Source organism: Myripristis murdjan, chromosome 4, assembly GCF_902150065.1.
Source record: "Myripristis murdjan chromosome 4, fMyrMur1.1, whole genome shotgun sequence".
NCBI classification, from domain to species: Eukaryota; Metazoa; Chordata; class Actinopteri; order Holocentriformes; family Holocentridae; genus Myripristis; species Myripristis murdjan.
Genome location: NC_043983.1, coordinates 30,155,863 through 30,175,692, shown reverse-complemented (window position 1 = coordinate 30,175,692; position 19,830 = coordinate 30,155,863). Strand labels below are relative to the sequence as shown.

The 19,830-nt window shown below is 40.1% G+C and overlaps 2 protein-coding genes across 4 annotated transcripts; one reads left to right on the top strand and one right to left on the bottom strand.

The window, feature by feature from the left end:
• The first annotated feature begins 668 nt into the window (after window positions 1-668).
• Window positions 669-9,764, top strand: rfc4 (replication factor C (activator 1) 4). Of its 3 annotated transcripts, none has more exons than XM_030050219.1 (11): window positions 669-854; window positions 1,855-1,978; window positions 2,265-2,343; window positions 3,111-3,190; window positions 3,405-3,524; window positions 4,324-4,467; window positions 4,555-4,675; window positions 6,031-6,156; window positions 7,550-7,630; window positions 8,832-8,945; window positions 9,345-9,764. In XM_030050219.1, exons 2-11 carry the CDS (start codon window positions 1,863-1,865, stop codon window positions 9,438-9,440), a joined length of 1,077 nt encoding a protein of 358 aa, XP_029906079.1. In that variant the 5' UTR covers window positions 669-854; window positions 1,855-1,862; the 3' UTR covers window positions 9,441-9,764. The 3 variants fall into 3 exon arrangements, with proteins under 3 accessions (XP_029906079.1, XP_029906080.1, XP_029906078.1); XM_030050220.1 differs by having other exon boundaries at window positions 1,852-1,978; XM_030050218.1 differs by having other exon boundaries at window positions 1,849-1,978.
• Window positions 9,765-10,431: 667 nt separating this feature from the next.
• On the bottom strand, window positions 10,432-19,360 carry LOC115358305 (eukaryotic initiation factor 4A-II-like). The gene is made up of 10 exons (XM_030050217.1): window positions 19,317-19,360; window positions 17,448-17,582; window positions 16,482-16,619; window positions 15,469-15,637; window positions 14,533-14,642; window positions 12,933-13,076; window positions 12,255-12,392; window positions 11,970-12,059; window positions 11,713-11,792; window positions 10,432-11,103 (listed from the first exon to the last, which is right to left on the bottom strand). The coding sequence occupies exons 1-10, from the start codon at window positions 19,338-19,340 to the stop codon at window positions 10,959-10,961; spliced, it is 1,173 nt and encodes a 390-aa protein (XP_029906077.1). The 5' UTR covers window positions 19,341-19,360; the 3' UTR covers window positions 10,432-10,958.
• Window positions 19,361-19,830: the final 470 nt, after the last annotated feature.

The window sequence follows — 19,830 nt, the reverse complement described above, 5'->3', positions numbered from 1 at the left end:
TGTTTTCATAGCTCCTCTTTTTGGTTTGATTTACTGAATAATTTGTCCCAAAAATTTAGACAAATATTTCACTCTAATAAAGACTTGATACATTACTCATGTTTAATGATCTCAGTTTTTCTGCAGATGAATCTTATGAAATTAATTTGATTATTATTTTGACTGAGTATTATATGTATAAAATGATTTGCATTTGAAAAAAAAAAAAAAAAATTCCTATCACATTTTTAGAGATTCTGATTTTAAAACATATTTGGCTACAGGTGAACATTTAAAATTCAGAAATCACAAACAGGCAAAAATGATTGAATGCCTCAGACATTTCAAATTTACTCCAATATGTTAGCAGACGTTGAATGGTTTTGTTTGTTTGTTTTTTCCCTTTTTTTCTTTCTTTCGATCTTTCTTTCTTATCCCTACATTTTTTTTATTTGTTGATCATTGTAATTTTTTTTTTATTTTAAAATGTATGTAACCTATATACTTCATGCCACTGACCTAAATTTAATCCAATAAAGAAGAGAGATTGAGGTTATATAAAATAAAAAAGGGAAAAAAGAAAATAAGAGAAAAAGGGATAGGAGGAGGAGGAGGAGAGGAGAGGAGAGGAGAGGGAGGGACAAACTCAGCATCCGCCGCCTGTGATTGGACGACAAGGAGCGTCATCACCGGAAGTGAACTTATCCTCCAGGGCGGGAAATTATCCCATCCTGCTGTTACATCTGACATGTCAAAATAGTTTGTACTCACCGCTGGAAACAGTTTTCAGGAGAGATATTATTGCCTTTTCGCACTCAATACGCAGATTTACTGGATATTTGCGCTGCCGTTTGTCTTAACGTTGGTTAAATAAGGTACGTGAGCTGTTTGTGTCTGCTAATCACAAGCTAGCGATGTTAGCCAACTGTCAACGGGCCAGTGCGCTTAGCCTCATAGCACCGCGGCTAACTCACAGATTATCTTAGATTAACTAGTTTTTAATTCAGACAGGATTCATTCCAGCGTATTTTATCGTTCATGGTGACAATTAAAGTTTAGCATGTTGATCACAGCATCAATATAAACACTCGCTTTTCTGTAATATGGACGAGACGGTTACTGCGAAGGTCTCATTAGAAAATATGGCAGGTTGACGTTTTTTTGCTTAAAAGTCAAACCAGACACCTCGCAGAACAGGATTTAAGATTGTTTTCTAATGCAAAGAAGCCACTCTTCAATTCGGCCTACCACCAATACACTAGCCAGAGCTCAGTTGGAAGGATTATGAATTTATAAAATAGTGTTAGCTGCTTTCCCGCACCAAAACACACAGGCGAGGTCGGCTGCTGGCAGTGAGAACCAGTTACAAAAGTTGAGATTTTATTGTAATAAAGTGCTGCTATGTGCATCAGCTGAGTGCCGAATTCATCGGACGATTCTCATCATAGACTCAAGGTTTTAGTTTGTTTTGTGAATTATGTGTGTCAGTGCACATAAGCGTTAAAGTGTAAAATACCCAGATTGTTGAATGGAGTTTGGCCTCTGGGGCGTGTTGATGTTAAGTGTTCGACAAAGTTCAGTCAAACTTCTCTCGCCCTTGTTAGGCAGAGATCAGCTGCTCAGAGACAAAAATTTAAAAGTGGTTACAAACAACCTGAGCTACTTTTAGCTTCTGCAAATAAACCCCAGTGATTTGGTCCCTGGTTTTAGTTTGTTATTTATAAATAACTTCAAGACATTTTGCAGTCATTTCTTACAAGGTAATTGCTTGTGAATTGATTAGTAATTTGTAATTGATTTATCTGTGTGTGTGTGTGTGTGTGTGTGTGTGTGTGTGTGTGTGTGTGTGTTTTGCTGTTTTCATCCCAGCAGCAGGAGGAGCCATGCAGGCCTTTTTGAAAGGAGCGTCTGTCCAAGCCACCAAACCTCAGAAAGACAAGGCAGCAGCAGGACCGAGCACAGAGAAGAAAGCCAAGCCCCTCCCCTGGGTGGAAAAATAGTAAGTCCCAACAACAGGTGTATATCTGTTTTCATGTTTCATGATCTGAACCAGAATCACAACCAGGCACCAGGTGCAGAGGAATCTCTGACTTTCTGTAAAACTGTGTAAATTATGTAAGTAATCAGTCTAAATGGTTGATCAAATCCCTCTTTACCAGGCAATGTCATATTTGTATTATCAGATAAATAAACAGTCGAAGGGAGTTGCCTTGTCTAGTGCACCTATTTTTATATTAATATATCTCTATTACTCACGCCTTGTCTCTGTTTCTGTGATTTCCCAGCAGGCCAAAGTGTGTGGATGAAGTAGCGTTTCAGGAGGAGGTGGTAGCAGTACTGAAGAAGTCTCTACAAGGAGCAGATGTGAGTGATACCAGTGTTTTTACAGCCAGCATGGATCTGAGAGTAGTACATTTTAAGTATCATCCTGTTACGATTTACATTTGTTAAAAAGCAATAAACATGACCAAAATAGCTTAAGATGTACATCTCAGTGAACGTGCTGTCTGTTGTTTTACCACATGAAAGCATTTTTTTCTGACAGCAGAAAAGCTGTTTGGAAAAGAAGAAGCTAAAAGAGAATTCAAATCGTCCTTAAGCTGGGGTTTGTTTTATCTGAGTCATCTTGGCACAGCACAACCAGTTGCATGAAAGACTATTTTATAACTTAAACACCAGAGTCCGAGTCATGCCAATACACTGATATTCCTTTGTAAAGGTTAGAAAAGAGAGCATCAATGAACTAACAATAGCATTATGGTATATTACAGGCAAGCAAGTACCTCTCAGACTTAAGTACCAAAAGTTCTTTCTTCTCACTTTATTATTTAACAGATTTCACCACATGTAACTAGTGTGTATCAGTCAAAACAAGTGCCACTTTAGTTTGATGAACCATTTTGACTATTTGATGTGAGATGTGATGTGTCATTTGAAAATTAGGTGCAGATCCACCTTGTTTGAGGTGCTTCCACTAAAAAAATCAAGACTGGTTTAATTTCTGTGGCGTCACCACGTGCCCTTGGTTTTATATTTCAGGGAAATTTGCAGTATCACTGTCTCCTGACCTGCCACTGCTCCCTCCCTGATGGTCCCTGATGATCTGAAATGTGTGTGTCTGTGATTTGCAGCTTCCCAACTTGCTCTTCTACGGCCCTCCTGGTACTGGAAAGACTTCGACCATCTTAGCTGCTGCCAGAGAACTTTTCGGGTGAGCAGCATCACCACTTTGGTTAATATTGTTTATGATGTTGTGGTTAAGAAACAACTTTTTGCCCATTTCATGTCTGTAATCTATTTTGTAAATTTTATTTTCTGTCTCGGGATGGACCTGTGCTCCTCAGACCTGTGGAGATAAAATATTTCTACTGTTTTTCTAATGTGTCTGCTGTGTTTTGTAATGGCTGCCCTCGTCTCACCTGCAGCCCGGAGCTGTACAGGCAGCGGGTGCTGGAGCTCAACGCCTCCGACGAACGAGGCATCCAGGTGGTCAGGGAGAAGGTGAAGAACTTCGCCCAGCTCACAGTGGCTGGGACTCGCACAGAGTGAGTTCAGATACTTTATAGGAGACATCTTTCCCAGCAGCTGTCAACACAAAGCTGATCACTGGACGGATGAGAAAATGGACGATTTGAGGCAGGGAGTTGTGCAGCCCTAATATCCACCCTCCCCTCTCTGTCTTTTACAAACTCTCATGGGATTCTCATGGGATTAATTTATTTATAGTTTATTTTATGGGGACCGACGCAGTGTGCTTAGACAAACTTGACACAGCTGTCCAGTTCAAGTATCAAAGTGTTTGTTGCGGATGCTGATTTACAACACCTGTTTCTAGAAGGGCTTTTTTTAAAAATAAGAGATAAAAAAGAGAAAAGAATAAGAGTAGAAGGTAAACTGATTGCAGCAATGCAAACCACATTTAACAGTAACTACAGATTAAATTAGATAAGGACATAGTTGTAAACAGAGGAAGAAAAAACAAACTAGACATGAGGACTTGCCTGATTTCACAGAAAAATCTGTCTGAGCAAAAGATGATTTCCAAAAGGGAAGTTTAGTTGTCAATTGAACCACCTGTGGAGGCTGAGGAGCTTGTATTTACTGTAAAAAGCTGATTATGGTTTAAAAAAGAAAAGTTTTAAATTAATATATATGTAAATAATTCTTCTGACATGACCTAAACATTGGATTTGCTTCCTCTGGTGTAATTGGTGTCTCGTGTATCGATGATGTTCTTGTCTCTGTCTTGAGGAAACCTTTTTGTACCCATTTGCAGGGGTTTCGTTTGCTGTGGTTCAGGCCGTGTTGTGTTTATTGATTGTTGTTGTTGTTGTTGTTGTGCAGTGGGAAGCCGTGCCCTCCCTTCAAGATCATCATCCTGGACGAGGCCGACTCCATGACGTCTGCGGCCCAGGCGGCTCTCAGGCGCACCATGGAGAAGGAGTCCCGCACCACCCGCTTCTGCCTCATCTGCAACTACGTCAGCAGGTAGCAGGCCGCGCTGTCTCCATGTCACACACACACACACACACACACTCTTACCGATGCTGACCGTGATACACCTGTGCTTGGCAGGATCATCGAGCCGCTGACCTCCAGGTGCTCCAAGTTTCGCTTCAAGCCTCTGGCCAATCAGGTGCAGGAGGAGCGTCTGCTGGAGATCTGCGAGAAGGAGAACCTGAAATACTCCAAAGAGGTAAAACCACGACCACCGCCTCCAAAACAGTACATCACTGTGTGTGTGTGTGGGTGTGTGTGTGGGTGTGTGTCTCAGGTGTGTAACTGGACCAGTCTCTATTCCTATTGCATGTCAAATGTGATGTATAATTTTGTTGAAATTTGACTTTTTATTGAACATTTTTTTACATTTGAGGGGAATGTAACAGATTTATTGTCCAGCCTCATGTGTCATGGACATTTGAGGAGCATCAGTCTGAGGATGAGTGATGGAAATAAATTATTTATTGTTATGATCAATCAATCATGCAACAAAAACATACAAGGCTGCACTTCTTCAAAAAACTTTTTTTTTTTTTTTTTTTTTTTTTTAAATAATAATTGTTTTGGGTGCTTTTTCTTATGTTTGATTGACACCATCACTTTTCAGTAGAACATCTCATCTTTTTGTATTTTGACAACAAAAAAAACCCCACAGAAATGAGTGTGTGTGTGTGTGTATTTGAACATTTGGTTGCTGATCAGCACTGGCTCTTGTAATGTGACTGTATTCTATTATTAAAATAATTTATAGTCAGAGCTCAGACGAGTGAGAGTTATAACACAGGTTGGCCACTAGAGGGCTTCAGCTGTCGTTTCCTCTCATAGTTTTGCTTTCAGTCAGTTTTGTTTTGATCAAAGATGCACAAAAGAGCCACTGATCCCCACCTGAGCTGGGAGAATCAGACCTGACTGCCAACATGATTTATAAAGACGTTCAATCAGTTAATATTGCAGTGAGAATAAAGTGTTGGAAGTCATTATTATTGCCTATAATCTGCTTTAGGCATGGCAGCTCTTGGCTTACACTACATTTTAAAATATGAATGGAGACTATGCTCTGAAGTGTTGTCAGTTTCTATTTCTATTTTTAGTTTCTCCAGAATCTTTAGCCAATTGTAGTTTTTTTTTTATTGCTGTCTTCAAGAATGTGGCTGCACCTGCCCAAGTGCCCTTTAGCAAGATACCACCAGCTTCTCTACTAACAGGCTGATCCAGCACCCCAACCAGAGGGCCTAAAGAGATTTCAGAATGTACCAAAAAAATTAAAATTTACATTATTGCATACATTAATGAGTAGAGTATTACCATTTTAAAAAGAATAAATAAAACTGGATATTTTCTTTTCCGTTTTTCCTTTGACATCTGTGCAGCTTTGATTTTTATAATGTTCCATCACAAATCAAACTGATTTGATTTCAGAGGCTCACTAAACCCCAAGTGAGAGGATCTTGTTTTACTGTTTCTGCAGGACAGTGATAAAGAGACGATAAAGCTGCTGGGTGTGTGTGTGTGTGTGTGTGTGTGTGTGTGTGTGTGTGTGTGTTGCTGCAGGGTATCGCGGCGCTGGTGCAGGTGTCAGAGGGCGACCTGCGGAAAGCCATCACCTTCCTGCAGAGCGCCGCCCGCCTCAACGTCGACAAGGAGGTCACAGAGAGCGCCGTCGTCGAGATTGCCGGGGTGAGACACACTCCTGCACCCGCCTGATGGCAGCGCGTCATGAAATACCGAGCAGGGCTTCCCCGGCTCCGGGAAAACATCACCGACCGCATTTACACTCATAACCAACTTCTCTTAATAACAGGAATGATTTAATACTCAGATTTACACAGCCACTGATGCAGCTTTACTTCATATGTGAGACTCAGACACCTGGTCTGAAAAACTTTAGAAATCAATTTTCTAATTTAAGGCAGTTGGACATCGTGTCCCTCCTTAACAACTAACTCCCTGTTTTTTTTCTTATTCTGCCCATTTTTAGTTTCAGTACTTCCCATAGCGTTGTCCAGTCAGAAGTGGTTTGGATTTTGCCAGAATTTTGTCTTGAATCAGATCCAGGCATGTTAGGAAGGTTCTTAAGATGTCCTCAGTTTGGCTTTCTGAAACCTGCAGATAACTTGACAGTAGGGAGGTAAATCTGTGTTTTAATAGAGATTAAATTAAGTTTAATAGTTAGTTTAGTTGTCGTTAATTTATGTGTTTTTTTTTTGTTTGTTTTTTTTATGATTGACTTTAATTTGAGTTTGTAAGTGAAGATGGGAGTCAAGTCAACAGTTTGAATCAGTGCAGAATCACATACTTTATGTTACCTTATTTAAAAAAAAAAGAAAGAAAAAGAAAAAGGTGAATTATGATTTAAACGTGATTTGGTTTGAAGCATTTCATATTGATTGAGGTCAAAAGTCAGTAATAAATTGTCGGCCTGTTTATTTCTTTTAGCAGATTGATGTAGTTGATTTTGCAGAGTCAATACGTTGATCATTGCGCCTCTGCCTGATTCAGATATTGTTGATCTTAACTGTTTTGTTTTTAATTTTTCAGTCTGCACAAGAAATTGTGGAATAGGGCTGCATGATCAAAATCCAGATCAAATCAAAATCAAATATCACAATATATTTAAGCTTGTACGTCCGTATCAATATTATGATGATATTGCAGTCGTGGCTATTGATGATTTCAGAGGATATTTAAACACGAGAGCATTATTAATGTTGATATAATGTCTAATAAATTTTTAAAAATGCATCTCTTTGTTGTAGTGCAGCCTTTAAAAACCAGAGAAAGACAGCACCTCTGTCATATCACTGTATCTCAAAATCCAAAACCCCAGACTGTATCTAGTCTTGTGTTGCGATGTTCATATAAAACCAGTTTATCTCCCAGTTGAGCTCCATGATAATCCTGCGGTGACAGCGCGACGCGGTGACAGCCCCGGTCACATTCCAGGTTTTGGCTGACAGCGACGGCTCTCAGTCCTCTGATGTCGTCTGGAGACAAAAAGCCTGAACACCCGAAGCCTTGCCTCCCTAAATGCCTGACATGTTTCCTCTCTGTGGGTCTCCCCCCCTCGCAGGTCGTCCCTGACAAAATGATCGACAACCTGCTTCAGATCTGCCTCAAGGGAACGTTTGAGAAGCTGGAGGTGGCTGTCAGGGTGAGTGACACGCCGGCCTGCCCGTGTGAAGGCAAGGCAGCGCACGTGAGCGGGGAAACGTTTTTTAAAGTAAAAGAACTGAAGTTGATTTGTGCTCGATCTTCTGTTTCAATCTGGTTCACTGTTATAACCAGATTTGTAGAAATGCATTTATAAAATACCAAGTATACATCAAAAATATTTTTTCCCCTTAATTTTTTCCAAGTACAAATGGCAAAATATCTGTTAAAGCATGAGTAGTTTATGATGATTGTTTTGTATATTTTTTTGTTATACTACAGCAGTTATAAGGGATGGCCGTGACTAATCAATTCCTTGATTACTCGCCATTATGAGGGAACTCAATTTGCTTTTTTGTTTTTCATGCATGCCTGCTGCTTTGTTTTCATTTCTCCAACAGGCTTTATCCATTTTAACGAATGGACTTTTATATTTTAAACATAATTATTTTCCTTGTTGCAGTTTTTATTTGCAATGTTTACTTTTGTTCTTGCGTACTGCATGTTACTGTTTATTGTTTTGATCTTGCTACGTTTAGCTCTATCAAATGGTAACTGTGACTGTTTTGATTTAAGGAAGAAAAAAAAAGCATTATGCATCAGATACACACTCAGTGGTCACTTTATTAGATCCTCCTGAACAGTCCAATGCAGTTGAGTGCAATTGCTCTTTAACAAAGTTTATGATGTTCACTTTTTGTTTGAGAATGTGTCGATTTATTTCTGTTAATTGTTGAGGTTGTAGTTTGCAGAGGTCTTGTACTGGACTACATTATACTGAGAGGTGTTTCTAATTTTTTGTCCTCCCTATTTAATATAGATGATTGGGACAGAATAGTGGAAACAGCTCTCAGTAAAATGCAGTCCAGTCCAACAGCAGCACTAACTATGAGTTCAGTGCCAAACAGAAGTGAATGAACACCTCTATTAGTGTGATAAAAAGAAAAGCTGAGCATTATAGGCAGCAGAGAAGGAAACTTTATGGCACAACAGTTTGATTAGATTAGATTAGATTAGATTGTACAGGTGGAGCTGATGAAGTGGCCACTGAGTGAGTCGCTGCTGCTGTTAGATCCGTTCCAAAACTAGACTTCCTGATCGATCCTCGAGCTCTTCATGTGATCACTCGGTCTGGGTCCCAGTAAAAGTCCCTCGCTCTTCTTCATCACCTTAACCCTGTGTCTTCCTCTCTGTGGTGTCAGAACATGGTGGACGAAGGTTACGCCGCCACGCAGATCCTCTGCCAGCTGCACGAGAGCATCATCGCACACGATCTGAGCGACAAGCAGAAGTCAGCCATCACAGAGAAGATGGCGGTAAGTAACGTCATGCACAGGTTTAGGTCAGCTTCTAGTTCTTCACCAGATATTTATTTGTGGAAAATGAGACTTCAGATTCAAAATTTTTACTCAAAACAGAATAATAAATAATTGGATTAATGCGACCTGAATCAAAGTATGTTTAAAAATGGTGCAAAGAAAAAAATAATGAGTTTTTTTCTTTTTATCGGAAATTCAACAGTGTAGTCATGATAAGTGGTGGAAAAGTGAATTTTCATGACAGAGTGGGAACCCTTTATGTCAGGCATGTTGACTGTGCATTTTTAACTTATCTGGCTAACTCCCTTAATCCTGCTTTGTGAAATACACCTGAGTTAAATCAAAGAGTTAAAAATGTAGGACTTAAGTGTGTGTTTGTTTTGGTGTGTGTGCCAGGTGGTTGACAAGTGCCTGGCAGACGGTGCAGACGAGTACCTGCAGATGCTGAGTCTGTGTTCGCTCATCATGCAGCAGGCCGCCCTCAACAATTGAGACACAGCAGCAGCACGTTGCACGGCGCCCCCTAATGAACTGAGATCCTTCCACGCTGCGTCTCCCCGCCGCCGGTGACTCCAGCACCGGCATGGGACGCCAGCGGTTTCACACTTTTCTGTTCAGAGGCTGAACCAGAAGCAGAAGTGGCCTCGTCACACCCGCTGACGACGAGCGCTTCAGGTCAAAATAACGCCAAGCGATTAATTTCAGTAAATCAGCTTCGGCTTCTGTCGGGTGGCTCTTTGTTGTTTTTTATGTATCTTTCATGTAACTTTGTACATTTTGTAGTTTTGGGCTGTAATAAAAAAAAAAAAAAAGTCATTGAGATTTTCTTTTCATAATGTAACTTAATGTCTTAAGTGTTTTGGTAAAAGTGATTTGTGATTGCCGTTCCTCTGTTAAGGATTTCAGGAAGGTAAAGACTGTTGTCACTCCAGATTCAGTATCATTTGTCTGTGGCCAAACACTTTATAGCTAAAAGCCACATGGCAGCAGCTACATGGTGGCTGACATCGCTCCTGTGTTTAATCTTAATGCCATTTTAACACACTGCATTCTCAAGTTACATTTTTGGAGAAATGTCATTTTTGGTGCCAGTAGGAAAGTCACCTTCTTGAAATTTTGCACCCTCTGCTCTGCTGTGAACGTGTGAGACGCAGCACTGCTGACACTGAGCTCATTCAGACTCTCCTGGTGAAAACAGAGTGAGGTTTCTACTGCTGATCACGTTCTGGAAACCTTTTGTCTTTGTCTCTCCTTCAGTGACGAAAGTAAGAGTGGCAAAGCTAAGCAGTTCTCTCTCTCTCTCACTCTGTGTGTGTGTGTGTGTGTGTGTGTTAACCATGTACTTAGAAACTCCCTCACTGGCTTCCCAAGAAAAAACAAAAACATACAACTGCATTCCTTTTATTCTCAAACCTGTCCAATACACTTCAAAATCCCTTGAGTGATTGTATCCTGTTATGGAGACGCTGTTCAGAGAAAAACACTTTAAATTGTTCAAGATTAAATAAGATAAATACATTGCACAAACAAATTGGATTAGTAGCTAAGAAAGTGCTGGATATGGGAGGCCACTCTGCCTCTGACCCCTTGATCCTACAGGAACCTCATGAGCCTCAGCTTCACGTAGCCGGCCGACTTAATACAGCACTTATACCTTTTAGTCCATAAGTTAGTTATCAAATGGTGAAGAATATCCGACACACACACCTCTATTGGCCTAGGAAAATAATATCGCATAAACAACCACCCGTGAGAGCCCATCACCCTTGACATGAGTCCTGTCTCCCTGGGAGTCAAAACCACAGGAGCAACGCTGCACACTCAGTGCACACCAGCTTCCCTCAGACAGTCTCTGAAGTCACAATGGTCTTACAGCATTTCATACGAAAGAGATTCGATAACTTGCTACAAATAAAAAATAAGCCCAATGCTCATGTTTATTCTGCAAAATAGTTGGCGACGCATTCAGAAGGCATCCAAGTAAAACTGGCCAGCCGGGGAGTCAAGATCCTAAATCAGATCGGCGATGTTCAACGGCATCTCCTCAATGCTTGTGTTGTAGAACGTCTCGATGTCGCGCAGAGCTCGCGTGTCCTCGTCAGTGATGAAGCTGATGGCCACCCCTTTTCTGCCAAAACGGCCACCACGGCCAATTCTGCCAGACAGGAAAGAGAGAACAGAAAAAAAGGTTTGTAGACACTTTCAAGGGAAAGGGAAAAGTGTAGTTTGCTGCACCCGAAGTTTGTTCTCATCCTAAAATAAAGTGCTGATGTTTTGATGTGGGAAGAGACAAAAGGGATTTATCCACGAGCTCCTCCTGTGGTCATCCCAGTCAGTACTGTACCAGAAGCAGTTAGGCACTCTGGAAGACAGCTGTTAGGTTCACACAAACTGACGGCAACAAAACCAACAACTAACACTGAGAATTACTCCCTTTAGAGGTGAGAAACTTTGGCTTATTATCCATTATATTCAACAGACAAATTGGGAATTTGATTGAAGAATTGTTTTTTTTTTTTTTCTTTTTTTTGGAAAGACAGTTTGAGTTGATTTTGGAAGCAACTCATGTCAATGTGATTCAGGGACCCAATTTTAATATAACTTAATGAACACATGAAATAATGTTGGACTATCCTTTTTCTTCTGAAACATGACAAAAAACACCAACAAATTTTTTAAAAAAATTTCTGGAACAATCATGACTGGATCAGCTCAAAGCGTTTCATAACAACACATTGCCTCTGAATGTCCAGCTTTGTCCCACCTGTGGATGTAGTTCTCCCGGTTGCCAGGCAGGTCGTAGTTAATGACCAGAGACACCTGCTGCACGTCGATGCCTCGAGCCTGCACACAGACCAAACATTAGAAACAGCTTCTGAGCCCGGCTGACAGGCTGTGTGCTCCACAGAGGGAACACCTGTTTGTATGGAACTCAGGTAAACACAGCTGTGTTGCTTCCACTGTTTAATGTTACGCAAGCCAAGCACCATGTGTGTGTGTGTGTGTATGTACTGTATATACCAGCAGGTCAGTAGTGATGAGAACTCTGCTGGATCCCGATCTGAACTCTTTCATGATCACATTTCTCTCCTTCTGTTCCATGTCTCCGTGCTGGAAGGAAACAAACATTTATTGGATTAGTTCTCATTTGCAGACTCTTCACACTGAATGTCAGGATGAGGTGTTCAGCTGACTAAAAAAGGTTCTTTAAGACTTCAATATCTATAAATCACCTAACCTTAATTTTAAGAATGAAATGGCAAAGTGAAACATCTCTTTACGCTAGCAAAAGCCAGATTCTCTCACCATGGCGGAGACAGTGAAATCCTTCTCCTGCATCTTCATCGTCAGCCAGTCCACCTTCCTTCGCGTGTTGAGGAAGATGACAGCCTGGGTGATGGTCAGCGTCTCGTACAGATCACACAGAGTCTCCAACTTCCACTCCTGTGTAAAGAAAATCAGCAAGAGAGCGAGATGGAGTCCATGTTCCTTTGGTAGAGTAACAGCACTCGCAAAGAGTGCTGAACCTTGAACCTTGATTTTCATCATAAAAAATGTAATTTTGTTTTAAGGGAGAAATGCAAACGTTTTCTTAAAACAGGGTTAAGCAGGGCTCTCTCCAGAGAACTGGACTCACAAATTTTTGCCACTCCACTCCCTTTGGTATGTTTTCATCTAAAACAATAACACAGCCCGGTTAGTGGCCCAACCATGAGTGCTGGCGGTGGGTCATGAGCATCAAATGTTTCAGTTACTTGTCTCACTGCCATTTGCCAAAAAACATCAAGCTACCTCATGGAGCTTTAAATAAATTTTAAAATTGTTACTTTAATTCTATGTTGGTTTAAATGTGTCTCACACAGGATAAAATATACTCAGTTGAAAAGACTATATAATATATGACAGGGCATTGCATTTTCCGACATTTTTTGTGATATCGATGATTGGAATAGATGAAGTTTCCATCCATCCTCCTCCTCTCACCTCTTTTTCAACTAAAATGAAGAACTGTTTGATTCCCTCCAAGGTAAGCTCTTCCTTCTTGACCAGGATCTCAATCGGGTTCCTCATGAATTTCTGTGTCACCTCCAGCACATCGGCAGGCATGGTGGCAGACAGCAGCACCACCTGAGGCACAGGTATGATTTACTGTGACTGATAAACAGACTGAGCTGGTGTTAAACAACACTCTACTTAGGTGAACATAAACTGAAATATTCAGTATCAAAGGAGTGAACCTAGAAACAAGAACTGTGAAATGGAAATGCCAGTTTCTACTTTGAATCTGAAGTTGCGCATCTTTTTTGCACATCTGTTCAGTTTTAAAAAGGCCCAGGTAAAAACCAAATGAAAATCAATGTCAAAATGCTGCATATTTAACACCCCGATCATCCACACCCATACGGAAGGACAATGGGCTGCAAGCTAGATATAAGAACTCAGTGAATTCAGATACAGCTTATCTTATCTTACATCTCAGATACAACCAAGAGACTGGCTCTTATGTAAATAAATGGATCATACATGTCAGCCTAAATTGCAGTACTAATTGCCAAATTTAGAAAAAATATTTAAGTTACAGCTATACTGCCTTGCCAGCACAGGTGGTAGGCCTACAGCAGTGTGTGTGTTTATTAATCACTTACAGGTCATGTAAACGATCAGAAAGAACTAGTGCTGCCAAAACAGTGAGGGTGATAAAACTGAGGTGGTAAACCGCATTTATGAATAGGGAAAGCTTACTGCAAGAGTCTTTAAGATACTATGTCTTTAACCCTGTCAATGACATTTTTGAATTATCTCTTTACTGCCTTGAAAGAGTCAAAATTCATTTGTGAATTCAGAAACCAACAAGAAATTCCTGTCCAAGAAAGATTGCTTTGTGAGGAAATATTGCAATAGTTATCACATCCCCAATGGAAAAGTCAAGCCTTTTCACACGTAAAGAAACCAAACTGTGGCCACCTTGTGAGAACTTGATGCCAAGAAGAGAAGCCAACTTCCTGTTTACACAGTAAAGCAGTAAGTCTTTCAAAAAGGTGTGTTTTCATTTGTATTTAGTTACAGCTGAATGAAACAGCAGAGGTGGTTCAGTGGTAAATAGGGCAGACACTGTTTACAGCACTGCTGACCTAGGCCAAGAAGCCTGAAGAACTGCAATTTTGAGCGAAAGCTCATTTTATGATAACACTGCCAGCAAGACAAAGCTTTAGGTGTTAGAATGGAGTTATTTGGTCACCATGAGAAAAACAATGTTCAACCTGCTCACATGTGCATCCCTAACAGAGGGTGGTGTGTCAGGTGAGATGGGTTGTGAAATATACTAGCTCACCCCTAGTTAGTATAAATCCTTCTCTGCCACACCCACAGCTCTACAGCCTGTGATTAGCTTGCTGACAGCCAAAGAACAGATGTGCAGCAATGTGTTTGCATGCTTTGAATCTCTCCTATTTAAGATGAAAACCCCAACTTTTATCATGCACCCAAGAGACCTGTTCTATGGTCCAGTGCCCCAGCCAAAAGACGGGTTGAAAAAAGAGGGGAACAAAGCACAAGAAAAATCTTGAGTGAAAATTGAACTCACTTGGATGCTGGGTGGCAATTTTCTAAAAATATCATAGATCTGATCCTTGAATCCTCGACTCAACATCTCATCAGCTTCATCCAAGACAAACATCTTGATCCTCTTAGTAGCTGAGAAACAGAATGAGAGAAAACCAGCTATTGGATCAACTACAAGCACTCACCACACACCGCAGTCTTAATACTATAGTACTTTCTATAATTCATTTTTAAAGTAAATGCACTGTCAAATAAAGCTTTTGTCAGGCTTTTGACAGGGCTGTCTGTAAATTTCATGTATCGTTTGATCAAGGCTTTAACTGTGTGGTAACTACTGTAACTGCACTGTGGTCAGCAGTTCACCAATCCAGGAGCAAACTTTCACCCATCCACTTTTATCCAGACTTTGTGATTTTCCAATACTATCACCAACATTTCCATTGCTTTTTTGGTTTCAGTTTCAGTTTCAATTTTCTCTTTTATTATTTATTTATTTATTTATTTTTTACTCTTATGTTCCATCACTGCCAGGATGCTCAATTAAGAACACTTCATCTGTTTCTTCATTTAAGATTTACATTGTCAATGCATGCAGCAGACACATCTACCATATGCCAAAAAAGCTCGTCACTGTAGTCAGCACCCAGTACAACGACTTTACTCTATAATGATGCCACACAATGGCACTACACCAAGTTGCAGCTGGTTCAGCTGTTTGATGATGTTGTCATTAATAAAACTATTGTGTAACTGAGGTAGTCTAATCCTAACCTCTTTTTGAGGAGCTCTTCAGAGTGCTGCCATTCTTGTGTTTTTCATGGAATTGATGGAAATTAGTTTACAGTTTCTGACAGAGCACCAAAGCAGTCGGCACAAGGACGTGCGCATGCTGTTTTTCAACTTACAGAACATGTGTGATGCAGGGTGAGCGATACAGGCTGAGTGGCTCCCTACTTACAGATACAATTCCTTCTGATCATATCATAGACCCGTCCAGGTGTGCCAACAATAATGTGCGGCTGCTTATTTTGAAGATGCTGCATCTCTTCACGAACGTCGGTCCCTCCAATGCAAGCATGGCATATGACTCCCAGGTAGTCTCCCAGGGCTAGGACCACCTTTTGAATCTGAAGAACACAAGGACGTCAACAGAATGACACAGAAAGGTAGCAAGCAAAGTCAAAAAATCCATGGGAGTGCATTTATTCAACATAAGTATGACAGTGTTATATCAACTGTCATAAAATGAAACCTTGACATCAGAAAAAAGGGCACCACACTTTGCAATGACGTAGTAATGAATAATGAATGCCACTCATTTCTCAAAGAATAGAAGTTAGAAAAATACCTCAGGAGTTCAGGACACCTCTTACCCCATCACAATCCAAAATATAAGAGCATTACACTCCATTGATTATGTTTCTGCATGCATTTAACATCAAAATATTAAATTCGGGGCTGGCTGGCATTTAAAAGTGTTACAGTAATTCTATGGGTTATTAGTCTTGGCATGAACCTGAGTGGTTTTTATATCTTCTTTGGCCCCAGACTACAAGAAAACATGTTTGATATTTACAACTAGAATGTTATAGTGTGACAGGAACAGCAACTGAAGTCAGAGCTGTTAACGCCCAGTACCCAGTGAGATTGAGCTGACCATAGACATAAACCATGAAGCATCACCAACCAGACTGTCTGGACAGTACAAATAGAGGACAAGGTTGTGGAGTTATGACAACAGTACAAGTGCAATCTCGTATAAGATGTGCCATAACAGCACAGACAAAGAGTTGGCCAGAAAATTGTCTTGGCTTTGGATGTAGCAGGTGAATTAAAATGTTAATGCTAATGCAAAGTATGTACAAAAACTTAGCATTAACTTAGGTCTACATTATGTGCAGTAGCGAGAAATAAATGTTTTTATAAAGGCTGTAGTGTGCTCCAGCCTTAATGGATAAGGTTGTGGCTTACCTGTTGTGCAAGCTCTCTGGTAGGAGCGAGGACCATGGCCTGAGTATAGGACTCAGAAATCTCCAACTGCTGAAGGATGGAAATGGAAAATGTTGCTGTCTTCCCTGTTCCTGACTGGGCCTGGGCAATAACATCATATCCTTGGGTTGGGAGTGTGGGTTAGGTTAGGAGACAGAGAACAATACAGGTGTGACAATGGTGACAGTGATGGATACACAGCTGATAAAATACTCAAGATTCTCTGCTTCCTATTGCTCCGGGCCCCGAGGCTGCATCAGCTGAAATGCTTCTCTGAATACCTGAATTTTGCCATTCTTGTAAACCCTTAACTTCAGCTGGCTCTGCACATCTCTGTGAGTGTGTCTAGGTTTCTGCATGTTTCAAGAACTCTAGGAATGCCACATGAACAATAAAAACACACTTCCTGGCACATACAAGGTCAAAGCCTGCAACAGTTTGCATTATTACTAGTTTATCAGCCTCTGAAGACAGAACAAGTAGGATTTTCCTAAAAAAAGCAATGTGTAGATTCATACAAAAATAATCCCTCTCAGTCATCACTTCGGAGCCACTAGAAGTGTGTGTTGGTGTGTGTGCTATGAAATTGACCACAGAAAAACGAAATCTTGTGAGGCACAACGCCAAGCAGAAAAAACTCGCTCCACTATAAGAGTGAATCTGGGGTTGGCTTTCACCCGCTGGAGAGCACTGAAGGAGCGCATGAAGATGAAGAACAGGCGGTCCACATTTTTTCCTAGAACAACAGCGGCATTCATTCCTTCACCATTCAAGGAGACGAAAACTTGCTGCTGGCTTTTGGCAAGTAGTCAATTCGCATTAAGTCTTGAATTTTTAAAACTATTTTGGCAGGCAGCTAAGAACATTAAAAGTGCAAATATAGTTGAATTCCTTTTGATCCCAACACTCATTTTTGCATGGAGACAGTAGGCTAATACATGTTACCTTACCTTTAATACAAGGTAGGATAGCTCTCTGCTGGATGGCAGATGGCCTCTCAAAGCCGTAGGCGAAGATTCCCCTGAGAAGATTCTCTCTCAGGCCCATGTCATCAAAGTTGCTGACAACCTCTGACCAGTTGGTCTGAAAAGCAGAAATCAGCTTTAAGTCATCTGTTCAACTAGTGAACAAACACAGTTCAAAAGTAGTTGGTTAAAAATACACATTTTACATCCTTGTTTTTTTTTTTTTTTTTTTTTTTTTTTTTTTTTACTATTGAATTTTTTTTTAAGAAAAATCTGAACAATAAAACATAACACTATAATACAATACAAAAGTAAAAAACAGACAATTAAAACAGACCAAAACAAACAACAAACAAACAAACACACAAAGCAACAGCAAAGGGAACAGTTACATCAGTTACATATACAAGTTTAAAGCCTTCCACAAGGTACATTCTTTTACAAGCCCTGGAGACCACCACTTCAAGACACCAAAGGAATTACAGTAATTATATTATACATGTGTTTCTCTGGAGCAGCACCCAGAGGGACACATGCATGTACATAGTAAGGACATGGCTTACAATATATTAGGCAAAGGATGCCACAATAACCAGCAAATGACCAGCAACATCCAAGATTCAAGATTTATTTGTCACATGCATGAATGTACGTGTACCGCGGCAGTGAAATGTGGTGGCAACTACTCAGCACTGTGCAAGTAAAACAGCCTAGATAAATTTAAAGATAAAAGTAAGATAAAAAATAATTTAAAAAATAAATATAAGATAGAAAATATATATACACTCCTATATACAATATAAACAGTATAAACAGTATAAGCATTAAGTACAATACAGTATATTATACAGTATACTTGGTTAAAAATGCATATTGCAAAGAAAATGTCTTTTATCATTCAATTTTGAAAACACGCATGCACGCACTTTGAAAACTAGATTTTATTTTTTTTAAAATCCACAATGCAACATAATCGACTCTGATGAGGACTCCCTATGTACACAAAGATATTTATACTCTGTGTAGGTTAACTGTGTAGCATGTGTAGGTCATAAAATTGGTATATTCAAAGCTAAGAAAGTCCTACTTACAAAACATGATTTGTGAACACCCATATTGTCTTGTTAGACAAACTGCTGAAAACAGAGGCAGAGCCCTTATCGATCCCATCCCCCACTTTATAGTCAACAATCCATGCACTATATCTCTGCAACTGGTTTGCTGTTCATATCAAAAACCTATCTAAAATAGTGACTTCTCTAACATGTAGATAGAAAAATAATGAATACTAAAACTACCAAGGATTACTTCTGAGATCCTGTGTGTCAGCTAGAGTGCTAACAAACTACAATATTTTCTCAACAGTCCTGAATCTCCAGTAAATGCCAGAGTTACTTATAGATAGATAGATAGATAGATACTTTATTCATCCTGAAGGAAATTCACATTATTTCACATTAGTTATTACTGGAGGCAAAGCAAGACAATAGAAACATTTCTCAAGTCAATATAAATCTCAAAGGAAAACAGATTCCACAACACCTAATACATATACAGTGCAGTCAAGTGAGCATGTTTGTCCAGTTTTCTTGGAGATGCAGGGGCCTCGTAATGGCAGGGTTACCAGTAACAGGTTAGTACAGGTTTACACTACAGGGCTCCACTCCTATAACTTACACCAAACATTCCTTATGTATGTGTGTGTATGTGTGTGTGTGTGTGTGTGTGTGTGTGCTCATTGTATAACTAGTTTCATTCCAAAAGCAATGAGGTGTGCACAAGACAGGCCGCTAGTTTGTGTGTTTGTGTATGTGCATGTGTGTGTGTGCGCGTGTTGTGCAGGTCATCTCACCTCAATACAAGTATCAGGTTCCATGCCATCAGGTCCTCCGTGGTCTTTTTCTCTAGAGATGACAGGGCAGGAAAAAGGAGAGGCAAAATAAGGCTTGGACACAAGAGTGGGAGCAGTGCACCAACTACTTCATCAGCGGGACGATCTTCTCACTGGGTCATTTAAATTTCCTGACAAGTCTGACTAGTTTTTGAAACTGATCTGAGTACAGGTTGGGCAACTTGTCAAAACTGCAGGTCCAGCACCAGCTGACAGCTAAAATGAACTGATGACTAGTGATAAGCTACCAGGTGAGGTGGTAACAGAAAATACTTGTCTTTAATACTTGAATGTTGATTGATTTTGATACTGAACTCAAAAAGTTTAGGTGAAGTTGAAATTAAGAAACTGAGATACAGAGTTTTCATCAATATTATTTCAGTATTATTAAATTTGGATACTGAACTCAAGAAGCTGAGATGAAATCAAAATTAAGAAATCACACAGAGTTGTCACACTTGAATATTGTTGAATT